Genomic DNA, 27,586 nt, shown 5'->3' with positions numbered 1-27,586 from the left:
CATTTATACAAGTATTGATTATTTTCTGCCATATTTTGTTTTGAAAAATCCCAGATTCGTCAAAGACTCAGAAATCCACAACGCACCGAAATATGGCGCACTATTCGTATTAGGAGAAATGAAGGAGACAGATACTGAGTTGTTAATTGTTGTTCATTCTGCGTGCGTTCTATGAACAAATAAACCAATAAACACACATATTTTAGAGACGATTCAAAGATTCCAGGCTGCACGGCGGTAGAGTGGTTAGCAGGCAGGCCTCACAGCTAGGAGACCCGAGTTCGATTCCACCCTCGGGCATCTCTGTGTGGAGTTTGCATGTTCTTCCCGTGCATGCGTGGGTTTTCTCCGGGTACTCCGGTTTTCATTCGAAAAACATGCTAGGTTAATCGGCGACTCCAAATTGTCCATAGGTATGAATGTGAGTGTGAATGGTTGTTTGTCTATATGTGCCCTGTGATTGGCTGGGGACCAGTCCAGGATTCCAGCACCAGGATAAGCGGTAGAAAATTAATGAATGAATGAATAAATGTTAGCATTCTGTCGTGACTTGGCTGAGCTCGACCAGTTTCGACCGGTTTTGATAGCCGGTTATATCCGCTTCAAAATCATTTGAAACTGCAAAAACCGATCCATACCGATTGCATCAGTTGGAGTTAAACACTCAAACATTCGATGAGAACACATTTTATCCAAGAGGAGACTTAGGGCAGCAACACAATGGGAGTGGCTCCACAAATCAGGGCTTTGTGCTCAAAATGGAGCTCGGCAAAACCAAAGTAACCCAAACACGGTTATCAATGAAGTCCGGTTCTCGGTTTTGTGCTCGGTGCACGTTCACTGGGCGCTAACTCTGTTTTAATTGTGATGCTAAACATATTTTTCATTGTTTTCCCCATCCACCCCAAATCAAAGCGGGGAGCCAATCTCAAAATGCCAGGTGGACATCCTTATTTAAGTTATGTCAATACAAATAATAGATGAAAAGTTACATAGGAAACTCCAGACATCTGACAGTTTCTGGTCTCGGGAAGCCTTCTTATTCCTTCCCCCTGGTATATTAAACATTAATAGATTTTTGCACAGAAGCCATATGCTGTCAAGATTGATGCGTCTCTCGCTGATATAAAGTTCTCCGTGTGTCATAGCTTTCTCTTTATCCTTTTATTGTCATCCTTCACTCCCCGTTTCCTCACTCCAGGCAAATAATTAGTAGTTACACGGGCTAGTTTTCAAGCTTTTTTTTGTTTTGTTTTGGTTTTTGTTTGCTATTAACGCGACTCCTGTGCCGTGGTAAATAACTTTTTGTTTTCATGATTCCATCCCATAATGCCTTCTGGCTATAGTCGGGGAGGTTTGGTACTAGCAAGTGTTCACAAAGCATGGACAGCTGCACCCCATAATAAAAGATGCCTACCAGGCCGCCGGGTGCATTTCGGATGTAATGTTCCAGGCTGCACAGCAGAGAAGTTGTGCTTCTTATGGACTCATTTGGAAAGACTGTTTTTTTTTGTTTTTTTTTTGGTTTGTTGTTGTTTTTGGTGTGCCTAGGAGGCTCGCCACCGGATGCATCCGCACATGAAGGTGCGCAGAATGGCTGCATAAAATGTTTTTTAAAAAGTGCTTTTTTAATATTGAGTCGGGCTTCGTTTTGCATCATTTACTCTGCCGCCATTGCGTGACAGGCACTGCGATGTCGGTTTGGAATTAAAATGGTGCCATTTGCCTTTTTACTGTCCTGTTATTTTTTGGGATAATGAGCATTTCACGCATGTAGAAGAAGATTGCATTGATCTGACAGAACTGGCTTTTGTTAGGGGATGCATTTCTATTCCAATAACAAGCCCAACTCACACACACCAAAGTAGGAATTGACATTATCTTTGATTCATTAATTCCAGTATATTGTACTATAAACTGTATAATTTTTTTATTATCTAATAATTATTATTTATTATTTAATATATAATATATTATTTAATATTATTTAATATATTATATATATAAAATGTAATATATATTATTATTATTATAGGAATAATTATTATCTTATTATCTAATAGTATATCTCACGAGAAAGAGCAGAAAACAAGCTGTGGGATGAAGAGAATTGTTCAAAACCAGGTGCGCCGCACCTTGATGTCAGAACCAGGAACTGTTAGCAACATATTTGATGAGATCCTCCGAGTCAGAGCAACCTTTTTGTGTTTTTCAGGCTGGACAGGAGAAAACCACAGTTCCATAAGGTCATGGTATTTTAACATTTTAACACCATCACATCCCTAGTAGTTACAGTATATATCTGTATAACACAGTATGTTGACATCTAAATCATTCCAATGCAAATGAATCCTCAAGTCACACAATAGTGTCTGCTAATCCTATTGTACTCTTTAGTTATCATACTAAAAAGAACCATAAGACCACGTAGATGCAATACAACGGAAACTTGATTGTCACTGTCACGTAGTATAGTGAAACTCTGTCTGGCACTTTTCTCCATTGCAGCATAATTACTTATCATAAATCCAAATATAAGGTGCAGTTTAAATGTAAAATACAAAAAGTTGAGGTATACAAGTATCCGTATTTGGGGTAAAAACTTGAGTCTATATCAATCCAATCATCATAAACAATCCATCATACCAAGCGTCTTCCAACCACTAACATCGACATCATTCGATGTACAAAAACTATCCAACGCAACTAGCGGTATTTCAGTAAATAAACAAATGCCGCTTATCCTCAATAGGATTGTGGAAGTATGCTGGAGTCTATCCCAGCTGGACTTTGGATGATGGTGACACTTTCATATTTTAAATAGCAGATTTTTAGTTGGGCTGCACGGTGGTCGAGTGGTTAGCGCGCAGACCTCACAGCTAGGAGACCAGAGTTAATGACTTGCGACATGACTTTCACACTGCATGGAGTCAGCCATAACATGTCGGCATGATGTGAGAAAAAAAGAGCTCCTCCCATTTCGTGTGGAAGTGGTAAGTTGTTGGCTTCTTATGTTGTCTTTCTTCCCCATGCTGTTTAAAACTTGTTCTTAAATTTAGAATACATACATTGGAGGATCGGGCTGCATGGCGGTGGTTAGCGCACAGACCTTGCAGCTAACGAACACGAGTTCAATTCCACCCTCGACCATCTCTGTGTGGAGTTTACATGTTCTCCCCGTGCATGTGTGGGTTTTTTCCAAGTACTCCGGTTTCCTCCCACATTCTAAAAACATGCTAGGTTAATTGGCTACTCCAAATTGTCCAGGAGACATGGATAGACAGTGACATGTTGAGTGGAAGGCTTCGCTACGCATCTTAAAAAGAAACACAGAGCCCTTTCCGTCAGCCAGCTACAGACTGGGTACACTTAAATTTGCTTTTGTTTTTATAAGCTAACCTAAATGTTAGTACTCGGTTGCACGGCGGTCGAGTGGTTAGCGTGCAGACCTCACAGGTCTTCAATTCCACCCTTGGCCATCTCTGTGGGGAGTTTGCATGTTCTCCCCCGTGCCTGCGTGGGTTTTTCTCCGGGTACTCCGGTTTCCTCCCACATTCCAAAAACATGCTAGGTTAATTAGCGACTCCAAATTGTCTATAGGTATGAATGTGAGTGTGAATGGTTGTTTGTCTATATGTGCCCTGTGATTGGCTGGCGACCAGTCCAGGGTGTACCCCGCTTCTCACCCGAAGACAACTGGGATAGGCTCCAGCACCACCATGACCCTTGTGAGGATAAGCAGTAGAAAATGAATGAATGATTTTTAGTTTAGTTTATTATTTTTTTAGTTGCATTGTGTTTGATGTCAGAGGTTATTCCGGTCCAAAGATTGTTGTTTCATTTTAAAATATGCAGACAAGTGAGTGAGTGCTGCAATGACTGATTTCTAGAAGGAAAAAAAAAAAAAAAAACAATCTTCAAGATAAATTTCTCTAGAGGTATCCTATTAGATGAGTTTTTTAGCTGGGACTAGCTGCTTGGAAAGGCAGAAAGCCAAATTAAACCTTCCCCCATTGGAGGAGAATCATTATTTTTTTGCATATTGATCATTATTAATGCTTGATAGCATTTCGAATCCGGCGTGTACTTTTCCGCTTGTTGTTTGCCAACTAATACCAACTTGAATGTGAGCATCATTCACTGTCTAATCCAAGCGCTGTATTGAAGTTATTAATGTGAATAAATCAAAAATAATGAGCGATACGGTGAAAGTGTGCGGCATCCTGTAGGTAAAATGCAGTGTCATTTCTCAGAGGATGAAGAACAAACATTTGAATTGTCAACAAGAAGATACAGGCTGTTTACATGTTAATGCAATGCTCTTACAAGTAGACCTGTCACATTTGTATACCAAGGGGAGCGTCGCACCTTCTGGTCTGCATGCAAAACAGGCAGAGGAACCTATAAGGAATTGTCTGTTGCAGGTTTTCCTTCTTAGAGATCTCACCAAATTCATAAAAAGACCAGTTTTGTCCACACTCAGACTATGTCTTATCATAACTAAAACTGTCCACCACAGTGGATGGTTGCTGTTGCAGCCCCGTCTGGGCACAGAGTGATGTTTGGCTTCATTTGCATGTAAAGTGGTCCTCTGAAGGCGTGAGGTGCCTCCAGACAGCCACTCCCGTGTGGCCCGCCAGACTGAGCCAGCCAGAGAGTCCCTGCCCCTCTCTTATCCCCGATGCCTGCCGGGTTGGGGGCATGACAGCGCCGTGCGCGACATCTTAAGGTCCTGTCAATCTGCCCGACTACCCGACTGGGGGTCGGCCTTGTGAAGAGCAAGTTGGCAAGGACAAACGCGACCCGTTCACAGAGACTCCCTTTGGCTAGATAGACAAAAAAAAAAGGGTTAGGATATTAAACAGGCTCACGTCAGACTACTGGGAGTCGAATTCAGGCACCGTCGTGCTCTTGCTATTTTAGAAGCCGAAGTTAATAAACGGCTTCTAACTGGCGTTGATAAACAATAGAGACATCTATCCATTAATGTTCTTAGATAAAAAACAATAAATCAGTTTCCTGCTTAGCGCGTTTCTGTTAGAAGGAGACATTTTAATTCAAGAGGAGGGCGGAAAGAAAGCGGACCACAGACTTAACCTTCGACCTTGGAGTAGTGGAGCATAGGATCATATCGTGTCATCTCAGCATGCTTCTAAGATGAGCACAAATAGAAGGCAGGCAACGCCATGCTACTGGCATGGAGTGAATATTTCAATATCTGATTTTTAGCTCAGCTGCACGGGGGTTGTGTGGTTAGCACGTAAACTTCACAGTTAGGAGACCCAAGTTCAAAAGGAGACGGACAACCATCCATTCATGTAGTTAGCTACACAAAAATCGAGTGTCTTCTCAACATACGACCCTTGGCCAAGGTAAGGAGACACATTTTATCCATAAGGACACTGAGGGCAGCAAAATAGAGACTATTGAGTGCAATAGTGCAGAAGAAAGTGTTAAGAACCGTATAATATGAAGCTAGATGGTAGAAAAAAGACCACATATAGTACTTGGTGGTAGCTACTGTCTTTTGCCAATAATAATTTTGCCGGGTACTCCAGTTTCCCCCCACATTCCAAAAACATGCTAGGTTAATTGGCGACTCCAAATTGTCCATAGGTATGAATGTGAGTGTGAATGGTTGTTTGTCTATATGTGCCCTGTGATTGGCTGGCCACCAGTCCGGGGTGCTGCCCCGCCTCTCGCCCGAAGACAGCTGGGATAGACTCCAGCACCCCCGCCACCCTCGTGAGGATAAGCAGTAGAAAATGAATGAATGGTTGGAAAAACGAGCTGCACGGTATTCGAGTGGTTAGAGCGGAGACCTCACAGCTAGGAGACCCGGGTTCAATTCTACCCTCTGCCATCTCTGTGTGGAGTTTGCATGTTCTCCCCGGGTACTCCGGGTTCCTCCCACATTCCAAAAACATGCTAGGCTAATTGGTGAGTGAGTGTGAATGGTTGTTTGTCTATATGTGCCCTGTGATTGGCTGTCGACCAGTCCAGGGTGTGCCCGAAGACAGCTGGGATAGGCTCCAGCACCCCCTGCGACCTTTGTGAGGATAAGCAGTAGAAAATGAATGAATGAATGGTTGGAAAAACATGGCCGCCATCAAGCAAAATATATTTGCATAGAACACGGATAAGGATTGGACATAAACCCGGTCCATTTTTCCATTAAACAATCTGTCTAATGATTCTAAAACTCATATTTTCCAAGCCTTATAACCACAAATGTTATGCACCGATATCAATACAAAAGCATAGCGACTTGGCACCCCAGAAAAGGTCCGTGTTGATGGCCCTTCCAGAAGCGTATCAGAGTTAATATAAGTAGATGCCGGTACGGTCTGACCCGTCATGAGGTTTCTCATCACCGCCGTCTCCCAAACTCACACTTTTGGTGAGCGAAGCGGCACCTTGGTCTGATTGTGTTTAGATAATGGCCATCTCCAATCATTGATAATCTGGCTCCCATCTTTTTTCTTCACAGACAAGGTCAGGGGGAGAAGATTCCCTAAGCGAAGCGTGCAGGCAATAGGGACCGAGGGGGGGAGGGGCGGCGGCGGCGGCGTCACTCAGATGATTTACTACTGAGATTCACTCAGCTGCCTCTATCACTCTCCGTTAACTTTTTCATCCGTGTTGTCGCTGCCCCTTTCTCTCATTCCGCCCTCTATCTCTCAAATTCCTCCACGGGGCCTGGTACGCCTCGCTATCGCTTGCTTCATCTTTCTCCTCCTCGCATCGCCGTACCAATGAGACACAGAATGAAGAAAACCAATAGAGAGAGAGAGACGGAGAGAGAGTCTACTTTTTCTCATTCTGGGTCCATTTTGGAGTGAAGCAAATTGCCGTGGCTTTTGAATGGAGATGTATGGCTCGTCTGGCCGTGCACTGTCAACACAGCCAATGAATCGAGGTCCCATGCTTCACTCGTGTCCCAGTAACTGTGAGTGGGAGTTAAGACGGATAGAATTGGGAAAAAGCAAGTGGACTTGATGTGGAAGAGGTCCATGGAAGATAGTATGACTCATTCCCGATTTAGGGGGCTGCACATTCTGGAGGGGGGGCGGCACGGTGGTCTAGTGGTTAGCGCGCAGACCTTACAGCTAGGAGACCAGGGTTCAATTCCACCCTCGGCCATCTCTGTGTGGAGTTTGCATGTTCTCCCCGTGCATGTGTGAGTTTTCTCCGGGTACTCCGGTTTCCTCCCACATTCCAAAAACATGCTAGGTTAATTGGCGACTTAATGTGAGTGTGAATGGTTGTTTGTCTATATGTGCCCTGTGATTGTACCCCCGCCTCTCGCCCAAAGACAGCTGGGATAGGCTCCAGCACCCCCGCGACCCTCGTGAGGATAAGCGGTAGAAAATGAATGAATGACTGAAAGTTTAGTCTCTAGGGCGGCACGGCGGTCTAGTGGTTAGCGCATGACAGACTTATGAATAAATGATATTTCGTGGTTAGCGAAAAAAAATATTGAAAGGTAAATAATAAGTAGTATTCTGGCCACTGGACGTCAACACAAAACATGACATCACATGACATTACTTTCATACTGCATGTCGTCAGCCATGACATGTCGTACATGATAGAGTGAAAAAAAAAATCTCACATTCCGTGTGGAAGTGGTAAGTTGTTGGCTTCTTATGTTGTCTTTCTTCGCCTATACCGTTTAAAACCTGTTCTTAAATTTAGAATACATACATTGGAGGCTAGGGCTGCACGGCGGTAGAGTGGTTAGCACGCAGCTAAGAGACCCGAGTTCAATTCCACCCTCGGTCATCTCTGTGTGGAGTTTGCATGTTCTCCCCCCGTGCATACGTGGGTTTTCTCCGGGTACTCCGGTTTCCTCCCACATTCCAAAAACATGCTAGGTTAATTGGTGACTTCAAATTGTCCATAGGTATGAATGTGAGTGTGAATGGTTGTTTGTCTATATGTGTCCTGTGATTGGCTGTTGACCAGTCCAGGGTGTACCCCGCCTCTCGCTGGAAGACAGCTGAGCAGCACCCAGCACCCCCGTGACCCTCGTGAGGAAAAAGCGGTAGAAAATGAATGAATGAATGAATGAACATTCTGGAGGACGCCTGATGATGCCTTCAGGGGCACCTGAATGTGAAAGTCACTTTCCTTCCCCCGATGCTAATCGGGTTACATGTCACTTTTGCTTACGTGAACTCCTGATCAAAATTTAATAAAAGTGAACTTTAATGCTTTTCCCATGTTTCTGACCTATAAATATTGTTACAATGTCGTATTTCCATGGTAACCAAAGCATTTGGAAGTGAGCCCTGAAGATGTTTTGGGTGGCTCTCGTTTTCATACTGTGTCCAACCTCAGCAGCAATGGTGCGCTGCCAGAGGTCGTCCTTATACAGCTCCAAAGAGAAATCCACAAGAGAACCATCTAGATCAGGGGTCTCAAACTCAAGGCCCGCGGGCCAAATGCGGCCCGCGAGACGCTAGTTGCAAAACCGGAACCGAAGTACTGAAAAAGTATAGCAGAAGCAAAAGCATTGAAGATAGTTTTTTTATTGATTTTTTTTCCAGTTTTAAATAAATGTGTTTTGTTTTTTTTTTGAAAACCTGATGCCGCCCGGCTTCACCCAGAGCCTAGCTCCGGTAGCCCCCAGGTAAATTGTGTTTGAGACCCCTGATCTAGATAGAACAAATTGATCAAAAATACATGGATTCCGTATTTTTGGCAAGATTTTGGTTTTTAAAGACTTTAGTCTTGAACTTTGGATCAGCTGATTTCACTTGTTCATTCATTCATTCATTTTCTACTGCTTATCCTCACAAGGGTCACGGGGGGTGCTGGAGCCTATCCCAGCTGTCTTCGGGCGAGAGGCGGGGTACACCCTGGACTGATCACCAGCCAATCACAGGGCACATATAGACAAACAACCATTCACACCCACATTCATACCTATGGACAATTTGGAGTTGCCAAATAACTTAGCATGTTTTTGGAATGTGGGAGGAAACCGGAGTACCCGGAGAAAACCCACGCATGCACGGGGAGAACCTGCAAACTCCCCACAGAGATGGGCGAAAATGGAATTGAGACCTGTGAGGTCTGCGCGTTAACCACTCTGCAACCGAGTACTAACATTACAGTCATATTTTAACAGCAACATCATTTAGGTTAGCTTATGAAAGCAAAAGCAAATTTAAGAGTACCCAGTCTGTAGCTGGCTGACGGAAAGGGCTCTGTGTTTCTTTTTAAGATGCGTAGCGAAGCCTTCCACTCAACATGTCACTGTCTATCCATGTCTCCTGGACAATTTGGAGTAGCCAATTAACCTAGCATGTTTTTGGAATGTGGGAGGGTGGACTTGAACCCTGGTCTCCTAGCTGTGAGGTCTGCACGCTAATTCCTAGACCGCCGTGCCGCCATGATTCTAAAACTCATATTTTCCAAAACCTTATTACCACAAATGTTATGCACCGATATCAAGACAAAAGCATAGCGACTGGCACCTTGGTGTGATTGTGTTTAGAAACCGGAGTACCCGGAGAAAACCCAAGCATGCACGGGGAAAACATGCAAACTCCATACAATGTGGAATTGAACATGGGTCTCCTAGCTGTGATTCCTGTGTGCTAACCACTCTGACTTTAATGGTTGTTTGCACTAAATTACTTTATCAGAATTGTCTCACAGCCATTTCTTCTATTTGAAATTTAAAATCACTTATCATGGTTTGGTCCGGAACCGATTAACTGCAATAATCGAGGTACTTCCTGACTTCCTGTCTGGAGCGCTTTGGACAAAGCATTATAGCATCATTGGTCTCCGAAGGAAAAATTCAGCCCCTGAACTGGGACATAACTCCTTTCCCTGGCATGTCTCCAGGGACGTCTAAAATGTCTCTAAGGGAGAGTCTTAACAAAAGAGGGTCTTCTGGACCCCCTCTAAATGGAAAAACGTGCCCTAATGTCTGTTCCGATGAGATACCCGGGACCTCTCCACACCTTCCATGATGGATAATTGCTGATGTCTTGCGAGTGATAAATGTGACTCCGTTGTGAAGGTACAAATGTCCCCTTGCTTCTCCGGCTTTGACAATCCACTGGGAATAACGCCCGACCGGTCCTTCCGTAAATGAATTCTATACTGCTTCTTCTTTGTCGCTCTCTCTTAGTCGGCCCTCAGCCCCCGGACCGTCTATTTCCCTTTAACCACACGGCTTCATAGTAAATCTCATTTCATTGTCAGCTGCGACTGTGGTTTACTTCCCTTGCTGGGCGGCTGACTTCCTGTTGCCATTAAAGCTCAATATCTCTGCTGGGGACTGTCTGTTTGGTCTTATTTCAATCCCGGCCTGTCCTTCCATATAGAAACTTCATCTAACAGACGAGCGCGGCCGTGCCAACCCGAGAGCCGTCTGCATTTTCGTTCATTGCAGTTCCGCTTTGGTAAAAAAAAAAAAAAAAAGGCTAGTAATTGATATTGGGACCCATCCATCCTCCCCTCTTAAGCCCAAAGATCTAATTTATCTTGGTGAGAATGCCAATTGGCTCTCACACAAGCCTTGTCGGTCAGACTTTGCCTGTTTTTAGATGTCCATTAATTAAAGTGCCACCATGACGAAAATAAGATCTACTTTGGGGGGGGGGGGGTTGTGTGTCTGTGTGTACGGCAATGGATATCGACTATCTTATCGGCTGTGTAAATCAACCAATGTTGTTGTCTCGTTGGAGTCACCGGCGTAAATTCTAACATCTATTCAACCCATGATTAACTGGCTTAATCGGCATTAACCTCCATGATGGTCGTCACCGGAAGGAAGCAGAGTGCAAGAAAATAGTTTTTGTTGGGTAAAAAGGGTCATGGTTTAAACTTTGAACAGAACTTCAAATGGTAAAGGTGGAAATTCATGAGATGCTTTTTTTTTTTTTTTTACTGCTTCTTTGGGTTTTTTCTCAGTTCTGTTTGAATCACACAGAAGTGAGGGCCAGTTTTTTGCAGCAAAATTATGCCTTGGAAGGTAGTAGCGGCAAGCACCCAAGGAGTGTGTTTTTTGCACTTTAAACTACTGAAAATTCACTTTTCTCTTTCAGTTGTGTTGAAAGCAATGTTTGATTATCTTGCAGGAGGCCGTGTTGTTTCAAAATCCTGCATTTGATGTTTTTATTTATTTTTTTGCTGAATAGTTTATTTGCAAAATAAAAACATTACAAATACAAACAAAAAGAAATACATATGTATACACTTCCGCTCAAAAGTTTGCAATCACTTGCAAATTTCTTTGTTTTACAAAGAAAAACATTTTCATACATTTCACAAACAATTTTTTCCATTTCATAAACATTTTTTATCCATTTCACAAACAATGAAAATTAATCAGATTATTTTCAAAGAACGATCTACATTTTTGCATCGAGGCCTACTATCAACAACTGTCAGTCCTCGGCATCAATCTTCTGGTATTGCTGCTAATCCAAGTTAATCCTTTTATAAGGCTAATAAATTATTAGAAAACCCATTGAAAAAATCTCTTACCGTGCTGTTAACTACTCCCATCAGACAGCAGCAAAAACTGGGTCTAACAAGGACAGAAAAACGCCTCACAGATCATAACCTAGCAGCTGCACTAAATAGTAGCCGTCAAACACCAGTGTCATTATCAAGAGTGAACTTCAGGACTTCAGACTTCATGGCAGAATTGCCAAGAAAAAGTCATATCTCGGACTGGCCCAAAAAGTGATCCCAAACTTTTGAACGGTAGTGTTTGTACGCACACATACACACACGTTCATTGCATGCAAACTCTGTTTAAAAATGGCTATAGATATTCATTGGTCACATTCAGTATCAGTATTTTGTATTTAGGCCCAGATTTCTTAAATTTTGAAGAAGTTATTGGAACCCACCTGAACACAGTCATGGGCTTGAACCATTGACCTTCAGAATGAGAATCGAGCTAAGGCTGCATGGCGGTTGAGTGGTTAGCGCGTAGACCTTACAGCTAGGAGACCCGAGTTCAATCCCACTCTCGGCCATCTCTGTCCCGCATTTCAAAAACATGCTAGGTTAATAATAGGTTAATCCAAATTGTCCATAGGTATGAATGTGAGTGTGAATGGTTGTTTGTCTATATGTGCTCTGTGATTGGCTGGCCACCAGTCCAGGGTTTACACCACCTAAAGATTTGGGATAGGCTCCAGCACCCCCCCACGACCCTTGTGAAGATAAGCGGTAGAATATGAACGAATGTACGTCTGTTTTGGTCCAGGGAGGCCATCAATTATATTCTGACTTTAGTTATCCAAGACTGAATAGTGCATCTCAAAGAGTGAGGTGCACCTCAACACTATCGTACATCATGCAGGGCTTCAGAAAATAAAGAAAAAAATATTTTTCAAGCCATTTGTCAAGCCTGCAAAGCTGCAGCTACAGTATATATTAAAGGTAAAACTGTCAAAGAGGAGATCGGAAAACTGCTGAAAATAAACTTTTATCATTTATGGTAGGATGTAATTCAAGATGAAGCATTGTGCATGGTGTAACGAATCCTGTTGGCATGAGTAATGACTTAAAAAAAAACATCACATAATTTGAAAAACTATGCATATTTTACTTGGTTTGATGTACCACTAATTCAGGGGGTCGGCAACCTTTACCATCAAAACTGGAGCCGCAATACAGCTTAAAAAACTGTCAGAATTGCAATCTCCCATGCATTGAGACTCACTGCACGCACTCGGCTACCTCCGAATATCCACATGTGGCTCGGGAGATGCGGGTTCCCGACCCCGACACTGAGTAAAAATGTGTTTCCTGAAGCCTCAAGTATGAGGTTCAAGGTTTGGAGATGCCACAACGTTTTTTTTTTCCCCCACCATGTTTCTCTCTATCTTGTCTTTGACCCGCTCACGATGACTGTGAACCGTGCCAGCCCCCTTTTTACTGGCACAGATGGGAAGTCAATAGAAGCAAGTGACCTATATTAGTGCCTGCGCCGCTAAACTCCCAGTGCGTCTCAAGTGAGAGGAGAATATTAAGGAACGTGTTTGTACTGTGTGTATTTGTGTCTTTAAGGTTATTTACCTCCCCGTCCTTCGCTGTCTGCTGGCTTCACCTGGATAGGCCGATTCATCTGTAGGGAAAAGAAGGAAGAGAAGGGTTAGCGTAGGAACAATGGGGGCATCTTTAATTTATCATGTTATGGTGTTTCTGGTGTGTCATGAGTGCTTTGTTAGCTAAACACAAAAAAACTCCAAGCCAGTGGGTTTAATTAATCCACAAGGCTGCCTCTAGAGATTGCCCACAGTTGAGCAGAATTAGCACTTTTCAATGACGGAGTCACACTGGGTGTCAGATGGCACTTAGAGATTAATGCCATTACATCAGAGCCACTCCCAGACCTTCAGGCGGAGGTCCTTTCTGGCCGGCCCTCATTCTTCCTGTCCCCCCCTCCTGGCTCCAGACTCCCAGTCACCAGCTATATCCTGCTCATCCCTGACCCCCGTCACCAATCCTTTTTTTCCATTCCTTGCATATCACCAGCAAGAAACAGACAAATATTGGACCAATAGTGCTATATGTATTTACTAGAAGTTTATAGATTATAGATTATTAGAAAACCCATCTAAAAAAAAATCTCTTATCATGCTGTTAACTACTCCAATCAGAGAGCAGCACAAACTGGGTCTAACAAGGACAGAAAAACGCCTCACAGGTCATCACCTGGCCGTAATAATAGGTTAATCCAAATTGTCCATAGGTATGAATGTGAGTGTGAATGGTTGTTTGTCTATATGTGCCCTGTGATTGGCTGGCGACCAGTCCAAGGTGTACCCCGCCTCTCACCTGAAGACAGCTGGAATAGGCTCCAGCATCAGAATTTTGTATTTAGGCCCAATTTTTTTTAATTTTTAAGAATTTATTGGAACCCACCTGAGCACAGCACAGCTTAAACCCTGGACCTTCAGAATGAGAATTGAGCGTGTTATAAAAAGCTAAGACTGCACGGTGGATGAGTGGTTAGCGCTAAGACCTCACAGCCTAGGAGACACGAGTTCAATCCCGCCCTCGGCCATCTCTGTCCCACATTCCAAAAACATGCTAGGTTAATTAGCGACTCCAAATTGTCCATAGGTATGAATGTGAGTGTGAATGGTTGTTTGTCTATATGTGCCCTGTGATTGGCTGGCCACCAGTCCAGGGTATTGAAACAGACAAATATTGGACCAATAGTGCTATATGTATTTACTAATTATTTTTTTTTATTCATTATACATTTTTTTGCTGCATACATGATGCACTTAGGGGTAGAATAGAATAACCTCTGCTTCTTTCTACTCCTTTTCGGCTGTGTTGACATGATGTTAAGCATCTCTGAAACAAATATGGCACCGCTGTGGTCAGCTAAGCCGCATCCTGCACCTGCTCCCTGCCACCCCCCACTCGGATTGGATACAGAGAATCAATAAACATCATTTTAAGATCCATTTCATGAGGGGGTAAAAGCAAAATGTGGCCGTGCAAACATCAACAACACGCTTTTAAAACTCCCTTTGCTGCTTCTTTCGCTTCGATGTCTTGTGTTTCATCTTGAGACACAAAAAAAAAGCACTTCAATAAGCTCCCTCGCTTATCCGGGCCATGTGTGTCATATTCAGTTGCATTTGTCAGTACCCGGACCCGTCTGTCCTAACTAGGCCAAGCGGACAGGTCCAGCATGTGACCGGCGCATGGCGCTGCCCACTTGGATCACTCAGCAATGGGCAGAACAGTGGGTGTTGTTTGGCCCCCCTCAGGCGGTGTAGCGCTTTGACAGCAGTTGTGACATGAGCCTGGACCGCAGCTAAATATAGCGACTTGTCTGGTGGACATGTATAGACGATAACATGGTGACGCCCCCCATGAATGTGCTGTGACACTGAAATAACGCTGATGCACACGTCACATTGTTCAGGGCGTGAAGAAGCTTTGTGAACACCTGCAAATAACAGCAGCTATATTGTTCTTCCCATTGCATATGACAGACTTTATTGCTACAGAAATTATTACTATTTCGTGGTTGGCAAAAAAAATAAATAATAATAATAATAATAGCAATAATAATAATAAAAATAATAATAATAGTAATAATAATAATTATTATTATTGTTGTATTTTATAATAATAATAGTAATAGTAATAATAATATAATAATAATAATTATTATTATTATTATTATTATTATCATTATTATTATTTACTTTTATAATAATAATAATAATAATAATTATTATTATTATTATTATAATTATTATTATTATTATTTACTTTTATAATAATAATAATAATAATTATTATTATTATTATTACTATTACTATTATTATTATAAAATACAACAATCATAATAATAATTATTATTAATACTATTATTATTATTACTAATATTATTGTTGTTATTATTATTATTTATTATTATTTATTATTATTATATAATAATAAAAGTAGTAATTATTATTATTATTATTATTATTATTATTATTATTATTATTATTATTATTATTATTATTATTATTATTATTATTATTATTATTATTATTATAAAAGTAAATAATAATAATAATAGTAATAATAATTATTATTATTATATAATAATAAAAGTAGTAATTATTATTATTATTATTATTATTATTATTATAAAAGTAAATAATAATAATAATAATAATTACTACTTTTATTATTATATAATAATAATAATTATTATTACTATTATTATTACTATTATTATTATTATATACTTATAATTAACGTATTTACTTAAATTAATAATAATAATAATTAAAATTTTTATTATTAGTATATAATAATCATAATAATAATTATTATTATTATTACTATTATTATCATTATTATTAACATATTATATAATAATAATAATAATAATAATAATAATAATAATAATAATAATAATAATGACTATTATTATTATGATTATTATGATTATTATTATTATTATATAGTAAAAGTAGTATTCTGGCCACTAGGCGTTAGCACAAAACATGACATCACATGACATTACTTTCATACTGCATATAGTCAGCCATGGACATGATAGAGTGAAAAAAAAATCTCTTCACATGTCGTGTGGAAGTGGTACGTTGTTGGCTTCTTACGTTGTCTTTCTTCCCCATGCCGTTTCAAATATGTTCTTGAATTTAAAATACATACATTGGAGGCTCGGGCTGCATGGCGGGCGAGTGGTTAGCACGCAGCTAATCAGATATTGCACAGTGAATGGGGGTCTGGAGTAACTATACTGACTATAATCTGAATATCCCACAATGCACCATCCCCACAGAGAGCTGCTTGGCATTTCAATGGTCCAGGTGTTTTAGTTACATCAAAGTTCAGAGGTCAGAACAAACTATTTCTGTTTGAATCTCTCTATTTCCCTGTGAGTCTTGCATAAAGGTCACGTTGTATGCAACAGCCATGCATCAGGCATAATATAGGTCAGTTGTAACATTGTAAGTAATGTGTGTGTGTGTGTGTGTGTGTGTACTTGCTTTAAATATGCCCGTGTCACAATTTGTCTCGCCTAAGAGGTTAAGGAGAGCCTCAAGTCCCAACATCTCCGTTTGGTGATCAGTCAGCTTCTGGCGCTTTTTAAACGGCAACAATTGAGGCTTCATTAGTGGCCCTGAGCCCACCGCAGCAACAAGAGTCATTAGACACCCCAAAAGTACACTTGGGGGTTGCTAGGCAACAGAGTGGAGGTGCCCGGCAGGCAGACGAGGCAAGCTTGGCCGGGCAGTCTGCCAACCAATTGGCACTTCTTTCTTTTTTTCGTTTTTTTTTCGTTTTTTTTTTTTTTCCCCTTCAATAGGTCCAAAGAGGTCATAGCAAGAGTGAGGAAGAAAAAGATTCTCTAAACTCCCACACCTTCCAGCATGTCCTACTTTCTTGTCCCTTTTCAGTGACTCTGACCAGGACTTTTTTTTTTTTTTTTTTTTCCAGAGCAAGTCTGCTGCAACTTCTGGGCCAACTATTGAGTCATTGGTTAGCGTGCATTTGCTTATGGCAGCAGCGAAGTCGCTTCATTTTGTTAGTAGAAAACAACTTTACACAGGAATAGAAGTCCACCCTCCCTCCCTGCATCAACGCTAGCACAAAAAGTCTCCGGGCTCAATAACAGCAGGTGGCTTAGGTGACATATTAATCCCTTATTACGGAGTGCAGGATTAGCCAACAGATCAAGGCTGAGTTAATTATATGAATTCATCAGAGGCCTGAGCGAAGAGGCAGCCTGCCTTCCCCCTTTGGGCCAAAGCAACCTCGCCGCCCACCCTCGCGCACACACAAAGTTAAACTCTGTATCAGGAAACGCTAGCTAATAAATGTTAGCATTGCAGCATCCAAAAGCTACAATAATAAATGCTCTTAGGTTGGATTTACATTACGTGTAAAACTGTTTGGATTCAAGAAATGGCGGCGTAAAGATGTCTCGGGCATCTTTTCACTAATTGGATATCTGACAATTCTGCTCTAGTGTAATCGGATGTCAACGCGAAGCATACTGCATGTAGTCAGCCATGACATGTCGGACATGATAGAGTGAAAAAAAAAAATCTCACATTCCGTGTGGAAGTGGTAAATTGTTGGCTTCTTATGTTGTCTTTCTTCCCCTATACTGTTTAAAACCTGTTCTTAAATTTAGAATACATACATCGGAGGCTAGGGCTGCACGGCGGTGTAGTGGTTAGCACGCAGCTAAGAGACCCGAGTTCAATTCCACCCTCGGCCATCTCTGTTTGCATGTTCTCCCCGTGCATGCGTGGGTTTTCTCCGGGTACTCCGGTTTCCTCCCACATTCCAAAAAACATGCTAGGTTAATTAGCGACTCCAAATTGTCCATAGGTATGAATGTGAGTGTGAATGGTTGTTTGTCTATATGTGCCCTGTGATTGGCTGGCCACCAGTCCAGGGTGTACCCCGCCTCTCACCCAAAGACAACTGGGATAGGCTCCAGCACACCTGCAACCCTTGTGAGGATAAGCGGTAGAAAATGAAAGAATGAATGAAAGTTTATCTCTAGGGCGGCACGGCGGTCTAGTGGTTAGCGCATGACAGACTTATGCATAAATGATATTTCGTGGTCAGCGAAAAAAATATTGAAAGGTAAATAATAAGTAGTATCCTGGCCACTAGGCGTCAACACAAAACATTGCATCACATGACATTACTTTCATACTGCATGTAGTCAGCCATGACATGTCGGACATGATAGAGTGAAAAAAAAAATCTCCTCGCATTCCGTGTGGAAGTGGTAAGTTGTTGGCTTCTTATGTTTTCTTTCTTCCACATACCGTTTAAAACCTGTTCTTAAATTTAGAATACATACATCGGAGGCTAGGGCTGCATGGCGGTTGAGTGGTTAGCGCGCAGCTAAGAGACCCGAGTTCAATTCCACCCTCGGTCATTGTACAGGTGCATTGACAAATAAACTATGACAGACTACCTGGGTCACTTTACCTCGGATCTAGGTCACTTTAAAATACATGTTATGTTAGTCATAAAAACAGATATAGGCTCTAAATAGGACCTGTGGTGTAAATCCAGCCTCAGAGACGTCGGTCCTTGTGAAATTAACTGCATAGACAACCGGGACCAAGACGACCCGGCAGACATCTGGCTGCGAGGGGGTAGAATATGTTTCCCCTCTTCGCCCCAGCACCCCGTCTTGCTTTATATTTGTCTCTCTGTGCGCCCCTTTGGCCTCCAAAACCAATATGGTTCCCTCCACAGCCTCTTAATGGCTTGATCAATGCTGACAAATAGGCAGCTCATGCCGGGGAACTCGGAGCGGAGCTCTGTGGCTACACCAGTGGACTGTTCCTCGTCTTTCCACTCACTTTTTCTTCATATTTTTTTTTTTTATTATTTCACCCCCCCGTCCACATTTCCCCTCCTTTTCCCTCCTTCATGCTCTATTTGCTTTATGTCTATACATTCACTTTTTGTCTTTCTTCCACTCTCCGACGGAGAATCTATATTTTTCATTATTTTATGATGAATAAAAGTGGGCTTAAGACACGCAGGGTTGGGAAGGCAATAGCGTGGAAGAGAGGAGGTCGCTTACATTTGGAGTGCGTACACCTTTGAGTATGTCTTCGGCTAGTGTTTGTGTGTGTGTGATTGATAATAGCGTAGCAGCGAAGAAGCGAGACAAGGTCAGACGTGGCCCGCGACCACACTTGACCACGCTTTGTTAAACATTGATGTTCATAAAGTAAACAAAGACAAATGTTGTTGTTTTTTTTTTACTATAACAACAAGGGGCTCCTGGTTCCTGGAAAAATAATAATAATAATAAATAATAACTTAAATTTTACTTTATATAATCATAATGGTTTTGTTTATATTAGTTTATATTGAAGGGCGTGTCGAAGTGTGGAAGTGGTAAGTTGTTGGCTTCTTATGTTGTCTTTCTTCGCCATACCGTTTAAAACCTGTTCTTAGGGCTGCACGGCGGTCTAGTGGTTAGCGCGCAGACCTCACAGCTAGGAGACCAGGGTTCAATTCCACCCTCGGCCATCTCTGTGTGGAGTTTGCATGTTCTCCCCGTGCATGCGCGGGTTTTCTCCGGGTACTCCGGTTTCCTCCCTTATTCCAAAAACATGCTAATGCTAATTGGCGACTCCAAATTGTCCATAGGTATGAATGTGATTGTGAATGGTTGTTTGTCTATATGTGCCCTGTGATTGGCTGGCGACCAGTCCAGGGTGTACCCCGCCTCTCGCCCCAAAGACAGCTGGGATAGGCTCCAGCACCCCCCACGACCCTCGTGAGGAAAAGCGGTAGAAAATGAATGAATGAATGAACAAGGGGTTCCTGGAAAAATAATAATAATAATAACTTAAATGTTACTTACTTTAATCATAATGGTTTTGTTTATATTAGTTTATATTGAAGGGCGGCACGGCGGTCTAGTGGTTAGCGCGCAGACCTCACAGCTAGGAGACCAGGGTTCAATTCCACCCTCGGCCATCTCTGTGTGCAGTTTGCATGTTCTCCCCGTGCATGCGCGGGTTTTCTCCGGGTACTCCGGTTTCCTCCCTTATTCCAAAAACATGCTAATGCTAATTGGCGACTCCAAATTGTCCATAGGTATGAATGTGAGTGTGAATGGTTGTTTGTCTATATGTGCCCTGTGATTGGCTGGCGACCAGTCCAGGGTGTACCCCGCCTCTCACCTGAAGACAGCTGGGATAGGCTCCAGAACCCCCCGCGACCCTCGTGAGGAAAAGCGGTTGAAAATGAATGAATGAGTTTATATTAAAGAACATCACATTTAAACATGTCCAACACGGCGGGAATGGATCAGGAAGATGCCAAGATTAGGAAATTCCAAATTTTTTGACTCCATGCCTCTTGATTATAATTAGATAAAAATGGAAATAGTAAGAATTCTTTATCCACATTTCCCTGTGAAAGATCTATTCAGGTATTTTTTTTATTTTTTTTTCACTGGACTGGTTTAAAATACAATTATCTCCCTTAGGGAGTATCTTCCTGGCAGGCGAGCTCCCAGATCTAGAGGAGGTTGTACTGTCCCGGCCCAAATTACAGCTTCCATCACCCATCAGTCACACATCAGGACGCCCTGCCCCTCATTTCGGTGTGGAAGAAGAAACAGGGCCAGCACAGCGGGAACGTCGCTCTCGCTCAAATTGGAGCGCGTGTTCACCGCGAGCCTCCCTGTGAGGCCGGAAAGTCAGAGGAGGGTTTTTAGTCGGCCGAGTTTTGTTGGAGGGTTTAGAATCCGAGTGATTCGGAAAAACGCACGGACGAGGCTCAGTGTGAAGTAAGAATGAGAAGGAAACGGGGGCTGACAGCTTAGGGTGGGTGATGTCGAAATGTGGCCTATTCTTAGCTCCTGTGTAAAGCTCTTTGGGGAGGAAATACATACATGTTTATTTGTAAATATAGCTTTATAGCTAACTACCATAACGACCCAAATACTGTGACTCTAAAAATACGCCATATCGTCTTATATCCGGGGTCTAGAAATTCATACTATACATGCAAACCAACACACTGCCAAACGACTTGTCTCCAAACCAGTCTGAGCTTTTCTTCCTGTCACTCACATACACCAGTAATCTGGAGAGGTGCAGCTGCAAGGTGTCTCTAAGGTTCTTGAATTACGTTGATTCTGATTAATTGATTGTGTTTTGAAGTAGTTGAGGCAAAATGGAGTGGAAGGAACCACAACAGTTTCAACGACTTTGCTATCTGAAGAAGGAACAACACAACATCAGATCAGTTCCAAGCAAATCTTTTCCCGATAGCACTACTCCTTCAAGTAGCATTAATCTGCTTCATTTATGGCTCTGACATTGAAACAGGAGTACAGAACATGAGCCATATTCTCCTTATGTATTATTGTCAAAGTTAATGAAGTGAGTTTCCCTAATTTGCATATTTTCCGGACTATAAGTCGAACTTTTTTTCATAGGTTGGCTGTTCCTGTGACTTATACTCCAGAGCGACTTATAAATGATAAAACTGTTTATGTTCCATAAACACTGGACACCTTTTCTGTTTATGTTTATTTTTTGTGTAGCTGAATAACCATTGTGTTAGCATATCTTACACCTATTCAGCCTGTTCTCTATTCTTTTATTGGTAGAACTTGCCTTCCAAGAGGACGGAATGTCTGTTTTGGTCAAGTAGTTTATAAAATAAATTGCCCGAAAAAAAATGTGACTTATACTCCAGTGCGACTTATGTATGATTTTTTCTACCGAATTATGCATTTTTGGCCTTGTGCGACTTATACTTATAGTCCAGAAAATATGGTTGCTCATATACCGTATTTTCTGGACTAAAAATATGGTACATAAACTTGGTGATTTCACGTATTTTCATTTCATTTTCATATACACTTTTTTCATTTATAAGTCGCTCTGGAGTATAAGTCGCAGGAACAGCCAACCAATGAAAAAAAGTGTGACTTATAGTCCGAAAAATACGGCAGTTAATCTCCAAACAGCTAAAATAATGCATAAGGCTAAAAATAACCAATTGCCTAAAATGTCATCCAAGAACTAAATTTTAAACACTTCAAATTTAGTCCACTGCGAGGACTACGTTTAAAAAAAGCCATAGCATTTCAGTATGTGGAATCAAACTATGGAATGGATTGAGTAAGGAACTCAAACAATGCACAACGATGAGCCAATTCAAGAAACAATACAAGCAGTTGATGAAGAGTCTTGAAGCAGTCATGATAGTTCGGAAAAGTCAAGTAGTTTGTAAATTAAATTACCCGCAAAAAATGTGACTTACACTCCAGTGCGACTTATGTATGTTTTTTCTACCTAATCATGCATTCTTGGCCTTGTGCGACTTATACTCCAGAAAATACGGTTGCTGATATACCGTATTTTCTGGACTAAAAATATGGTACTTAAACTTGCTGATATACCGTATTTTCATTTCATTTTCATACACACTTTTTTTCATTTATAATTCGCTCTGGAGTATAAGTCGCAGGAACAGCCAACCTATGAAAAAAAGTGTGACTTATAGTCCGAAAAATCTAAATTAATCTCCAAAAAAAATAACCAATTGACTAAAATGTCATCCAATAACTAAATTTAAAACACTTATATGCTAGGACTACATAAAAAAAAAGCCATAGCATTTCAGTATGTGGAATCAAACTATGGAATGCATTGAGTAAGGAAATCAAACAATGCACAACGATGAGCCAATTCAAGAAACAATACAAGCAGTTGATGAAGAGTCTTGAAGCAGTCATGATAGTTTGTAAAAGTCAAGTCGTTTGTAAAATAAATTACCCGCAAAAAATGTGACTTATACTCCAGTGCGACTTATGTATGTTTTTTCTACTTAATTATGCATTTTTGGCCTTGTGCGACTTATACTTTGGAGCGACTTATAGTCCAGAAAATACGGTTGCTGATATTTTCTGGACTAAAAATATGGTACTTAAACTTGCTGATATACCGTATTTTCATTTCATTTTCATACACACTTTTTTACATTTATAATTCGCTCTGGAGTGTAAGTCGCAGGAACAGCCAACCAATGAAAAAAGTGCGACTTATAGTCCAAAAAATACGGTAGTTAATCTCCAAAAAAATAACCAATTGACTAAAATGTCATCCAATAACTGAATTTAAAACACTTATATGCTAGGACTACATAAAAAAAGCCATAGCATTTCAGTATGTGGAATCAAACTATGGAATGGATTGAGTAAGGAACTCAAACAATGCACAACGATGAGCCAATTCAAGAAACAATACAAGCAGTTGATGAAGAGTCTTGAAGCAGTCATGATAGTTTGTAAAAGTCAAGTCGTTTGTAAAATAAATTACCCGCAAAAAAAAATTTCTATCTAATTATGCATTTTTGGCGTTGTGCGACTCATAGTCCAGAAAATACGGTTTCAGCGTGTCACCAAACTTGGCTGATGAAAGGATATTCAGTCACGTAATGTGGTACAGGAAGTGATGGATCTGGTACACCAGTATTACAGGTAGATTTGATCCTAGGGTGTATAATGGCAATAACAGACATGTCCATCCCATCCAAGCCACATGACTTTGAAGTTCCCATCTTAAGGTCAAATAACCCCACGCTGTTCCTGCAAATGTCACATCCAGGAAGCTGATATTCCTTATTTGTTTTGTTTTGTCTTCCTAATCTCCTCTCTTATTCCCCATAATTGCCTACTGCGCTTTGACGTTTTATGTATCTCTCTGTCTACGACTGTCCGCCATCCATCCATCCATCCATTCGGGGGCCAGCGTGCGCTCATAAAGCTCCTATTTTAGCTTAATTTTGGTGCCGGGCTTGAGTTGGGATGGGGAAGCGAATGAGAAATTGAGCCATCATGTTATCCTCTGCTCCATAAAGCCTCTTTTCTTTTCTTCGGCCGTAGATGGATTGCTGTGGAGATCCTCTGCACCCAATGGCCAGCACACTATATTACATTTACTGCCCCATTTTTGCCTCCCTCCCTCCCTCTTCACATTGATATAGGGGGGAGGTGGAGACGATTCGACACAGTGAGATAAGACTAACAAATTAGTCAAAGTGACAGAGAGTTTTATGAGGTCTGCTCCTGTGAGGCGACTCTTCGTTCTCCCTTTCCCCATCTTCCTCTCACTTGCTCTCACAGGAACGCCTCGCCAGGGCCGAGCACCAGTGTTTTGTGCGTATGTGTGTGTGTGTGTGCGGGACATATTCGTAAAGTAAGCGTTGGGGTAAAGAGAGAGAGTGAGAGAACATGAGGAAGTAAGATTAAAGATGAGGGATTAGAGAAAGAAATCATGGTTACGAGAGACTTGGGGATTAGGAACAATGGAAAAAAAGTTCAACTTTGCAGCAAGTTCTGGCTTCTGTTTAGCATTAGCATACTGTAGTGGGATGAGAAGTAAATTAGTTTGCATAATAGGGGTGGGACCAAATGCACAGATGGTGTTGTATCTCTATATTATTTCACCTAGAAATACGTTTTCATTACCCTGCGAGACAGCCAAAGTAGTAAGAATAGTGGTTCTCAAACTTCTTCCACCAAGTACCAGTTAAGAAATACTACACACTATAATACTAGTATTAGATATTTGACTCTTGAGTTAAATATTACTCATTCCATCACAGTCATTTTCCAAAAAACAACCCCTTCAGTAGCAACCATTTTTAAGAATTTTGACTGATCTTTCAAGGCACACATAATAATACAGGGGTCTCAAACTCAATTTGAGTGGGACTGGGCCGCATCAGGTTTTCCAAAAAAAACCCAAAAAAACCCATTTATTAAAAATAGAAAAATTAATAAACTTTGCTTTGGTTCCGATTTTCTACAAGAAAAGCTCTGATAAAACATTCCACTGTTCTCAAATATCTTACTTTTTATTTTTCTACACAAAATAAGATGAAAAATAAATAAACAAATCAAGAATAAAGAAAATCAATCAATCAGTAATAAATAAATGTAATAATAATAATAATAATAATAATAATAATAATAATAATAATAATAATAATAATAATAATAATAATAATAATAATAATAAAACGGCAAATAATAAAAACTTAAGAAACCACATATAGTTGGTGGGTAGACAAATTATTTTTTTCCGATTAAAATGAACAAAGCATTATTAGAGCCCTGTAGACATGACAAAACACGACTATAATCACATTTATACTCGTTTTATTTACAACATATTGCGCAACTGCAGGGTCTTGAGACACATGCTAACTCGCTAAACTAGAGAGCTAGCGACCTAAACGGTAGCCTTCAAGTTATTTCCTTTAAACTTAAATAGCCAAAAACTTACCACTTCCACACGGATAGGGAGGATAACTATTAACAGTTCTTTAACCTTTAACATGAACATTAATCAAACGTAATAATTTTTTCTGGGTACATGATACCATACAGCATCCGTATCAAACTAACATTAAACTTTCATATCAAAGCGGGGGCCTCAAACTAGTGTCCTGCGGGCCACATTTGGCCTGCGGGCCGTGTGTTTGAGACCCCTGTAATAATGTATTATATGATTACATAATCATGGAACCTACTAAAAGAAAGATTAGTAAGTCATGCTTGAAATGTATCTTCTCACAAAATATTGTGTTGTAGTTGGGAACTCAAGTTTTCCTGAAACTTACTTATATTCTACTGCTGATTACTAAATAACAGAAAAATGTAGAAACATAGCTTTTTTTCCGATGAAAAACAAGAGTCTAAGTCAAGCACTCAAGATGTTGGGAGTGAAGGAACAGCACAACAGAAAAACCATCAAGAACATCACTGATGCAGCAGAAAGGGCGCCCTGATGGCTGAGGTGTGCACGTAAAAACGAATCAAAAGAAGATAAATATGATAAACATACACCCCTTTTCAATACGTGCACATCGCAGAGGGTTAACAGACACAGGCCTTGCACATAAACAGAAAGCCATAACAATAACCCGGGGAGCATCAATCCCTCCACAAGGCCACCGTGCAAATATTTCCGAGGCGGGTTTGCGAAACGAGCAAAGTGGTTTAAAGAGTACGGGGAGAATAAATGTAAAGCAATGACATATCATGCATCCGTCAGATGTATGCTTCCTGTCTGCCTATGACCCTCGCGTATACCGTATGTCACAGCTGACCGATTCCATCACGCTTCCATTTCGCCATACCTACAAAGTAAACACATCCATTCTTCTAAAAATGAACACACACTACATGCGGCGAATATGTTACACTTCTCAAACTATAGCTTCCAAATTATAATTTTTTGGTGTGGAAAAAATGTTGATAACCCAGAAAAAAAGGCTAATTAAGATGATTGATGGTGAGAGCAAAAGTTCAACAGCTGATCAATTCCACTTAGGGAAGATTCGATAATTCATTCATTTTTTATGGCTTATCCTCACGAGGGTCACGGCGGGTGCTGGAGCCTATCCCAGCTGTCTTCAGGCGAGAGGCGAGGTACACCCTGGACTGGTGGCCAGCCAATCACAGGGCACATATAGACAAACAACCATTCACACTCACAGTCGCTAATTAACCTAGCATGTTTTTGGAATGCGTTAGTGTTCTTACAAAGAACACTAAACTCATCACACACCAACTTAACACTGAAGAGGTATAATTATGAAACCAGCTCAACCAAATCATTCATTTATTCATTCATTTTCTACCGCTTATCCTCACGAGGGTTGCAGTAGTGCTGGAGCCTATCCCAGCTTTCTTCGGGGCAAGAGGCGGGGTACACCCTGGACTGGTGGCCAGCCAATCACAGGGCACATATAGACAAACAACCATTCACACTCACATTCATACCTATGCACAATTTGAAGTCGCTATTTAACCTAGCATGTTTTTGGAATGTGGGAGGAAACCGGAGTACCCGGTAAAAAACCCACAAGATCATGCAAACTCCACACAGAGATGGCCAAGGGTGGAATCAAACTCGGGTCCCATAGTCTCTGAAATAATTTTCATGATAAGAAAAAATATTTGGTATTTTCATTCATTTCAACCGCTCGTGAGGATTCATGAGGGTCGCGAGGGGTGCTGGAGCCTATCCCAGCCGTCTTCGGGGCGAGAGGCGGGGTACACCCTGGACTTGTCGCCAGCCAATCACAGGGCACATATAGACAAACAACCATTCACACTCACATTCATACCTATGGACAATTTGGAGTCGTGTATTTGGCATGTTTTTGGAATGTGGGAGGAAACCGGAGTACCCGGAGAAAACCCACGCGTGCGCGGGGAGAACATGCAAACTCCACACAGAGATGACAGAGGGTGGAATTGAACTCGGGTCCCCTTGTCTCTGAAATAATTTTCATGATAACAAAAACGTGATTTTTATTTGGTATTTTCATTCATTTCAACCGCTGGTGGCCAGCCAATCACAGGGCACATATAGACAAACAACCATTCACACTCACATTCATACCTATGGACAATTTGGAGTCGCCAATTAACCTAGCATGTTTTTGGAAAACCCACACATGCGCGGGGAGAACATGCAAACTCCACACAGAAATGACAGAGGGTGGTATTGAACCCTGGTCTCCTAGCTG

At 41.2% G+C, this 27,586-nt stretch overlaps 1 protein-coding gene and 1 long non-coding RNA gene across 11 annotated transcripts in view; one reads left to right on the top strand and one right to left on the bottom strand.

Moving 5' to 3' along the window:
* The window catches only part of celf6 (CUGBP Elav-like family member 6), a 196,122-nt gene that overhangs the window by 54,719 nt on the left and 113,817 nt on the right, over window positions 1–27,586 (bottom strand). For all 10 annotated transcript variants that reach the window (XR_013629670.1, XR_013629671.1, XM_078795696.1 and 7 more), the window contains exon 3: window positions 13,060–13,108. Coding sequence is in view for 8 of the 10 variants with exons in the window: in XM_078795696.1 (XP_078651822.1) it covers window positions 13,060–13,108 (49 nt within the window). In the remaining 2 variants the exon portion in view is untranslated. The remainder of the gene's footprint in view (window positions 1–13,059; window positions 13,109–27,586) is intronic.
* LOC131139402 (uncharacterized) overlaps window positions 1–27,586 on the top strand; it is a 76,706-nt gene that overhangs the window by 31,624 nt on the left and 17,496 nt on the right. The gene's annotated exons all lie outside the window — the stretch shown is intronic.

This window comes from Doryrhamphus excisus, linkage group LG13, assembly GCF_037039965.1.
Source record: "Doryrhamphus excisus strain RoL-2023G ecotype Guam linkage group LG13, RoL_Dexc_Guam_v1.1, whole genome shotgun sequence".
Taxonomy (NCBI): Eukaryota; Metazoa; Chordata; class Actinopteri; order Syngnathiformes; family Syngnathidae; genus Doryrhamphus; species Doryrhamphus excisus.
The sequence above is the reverse complement of the archived record's forward strand: the minus strand, read 5'-3'. Positions and strand labels throughout refer to the sequence as shown.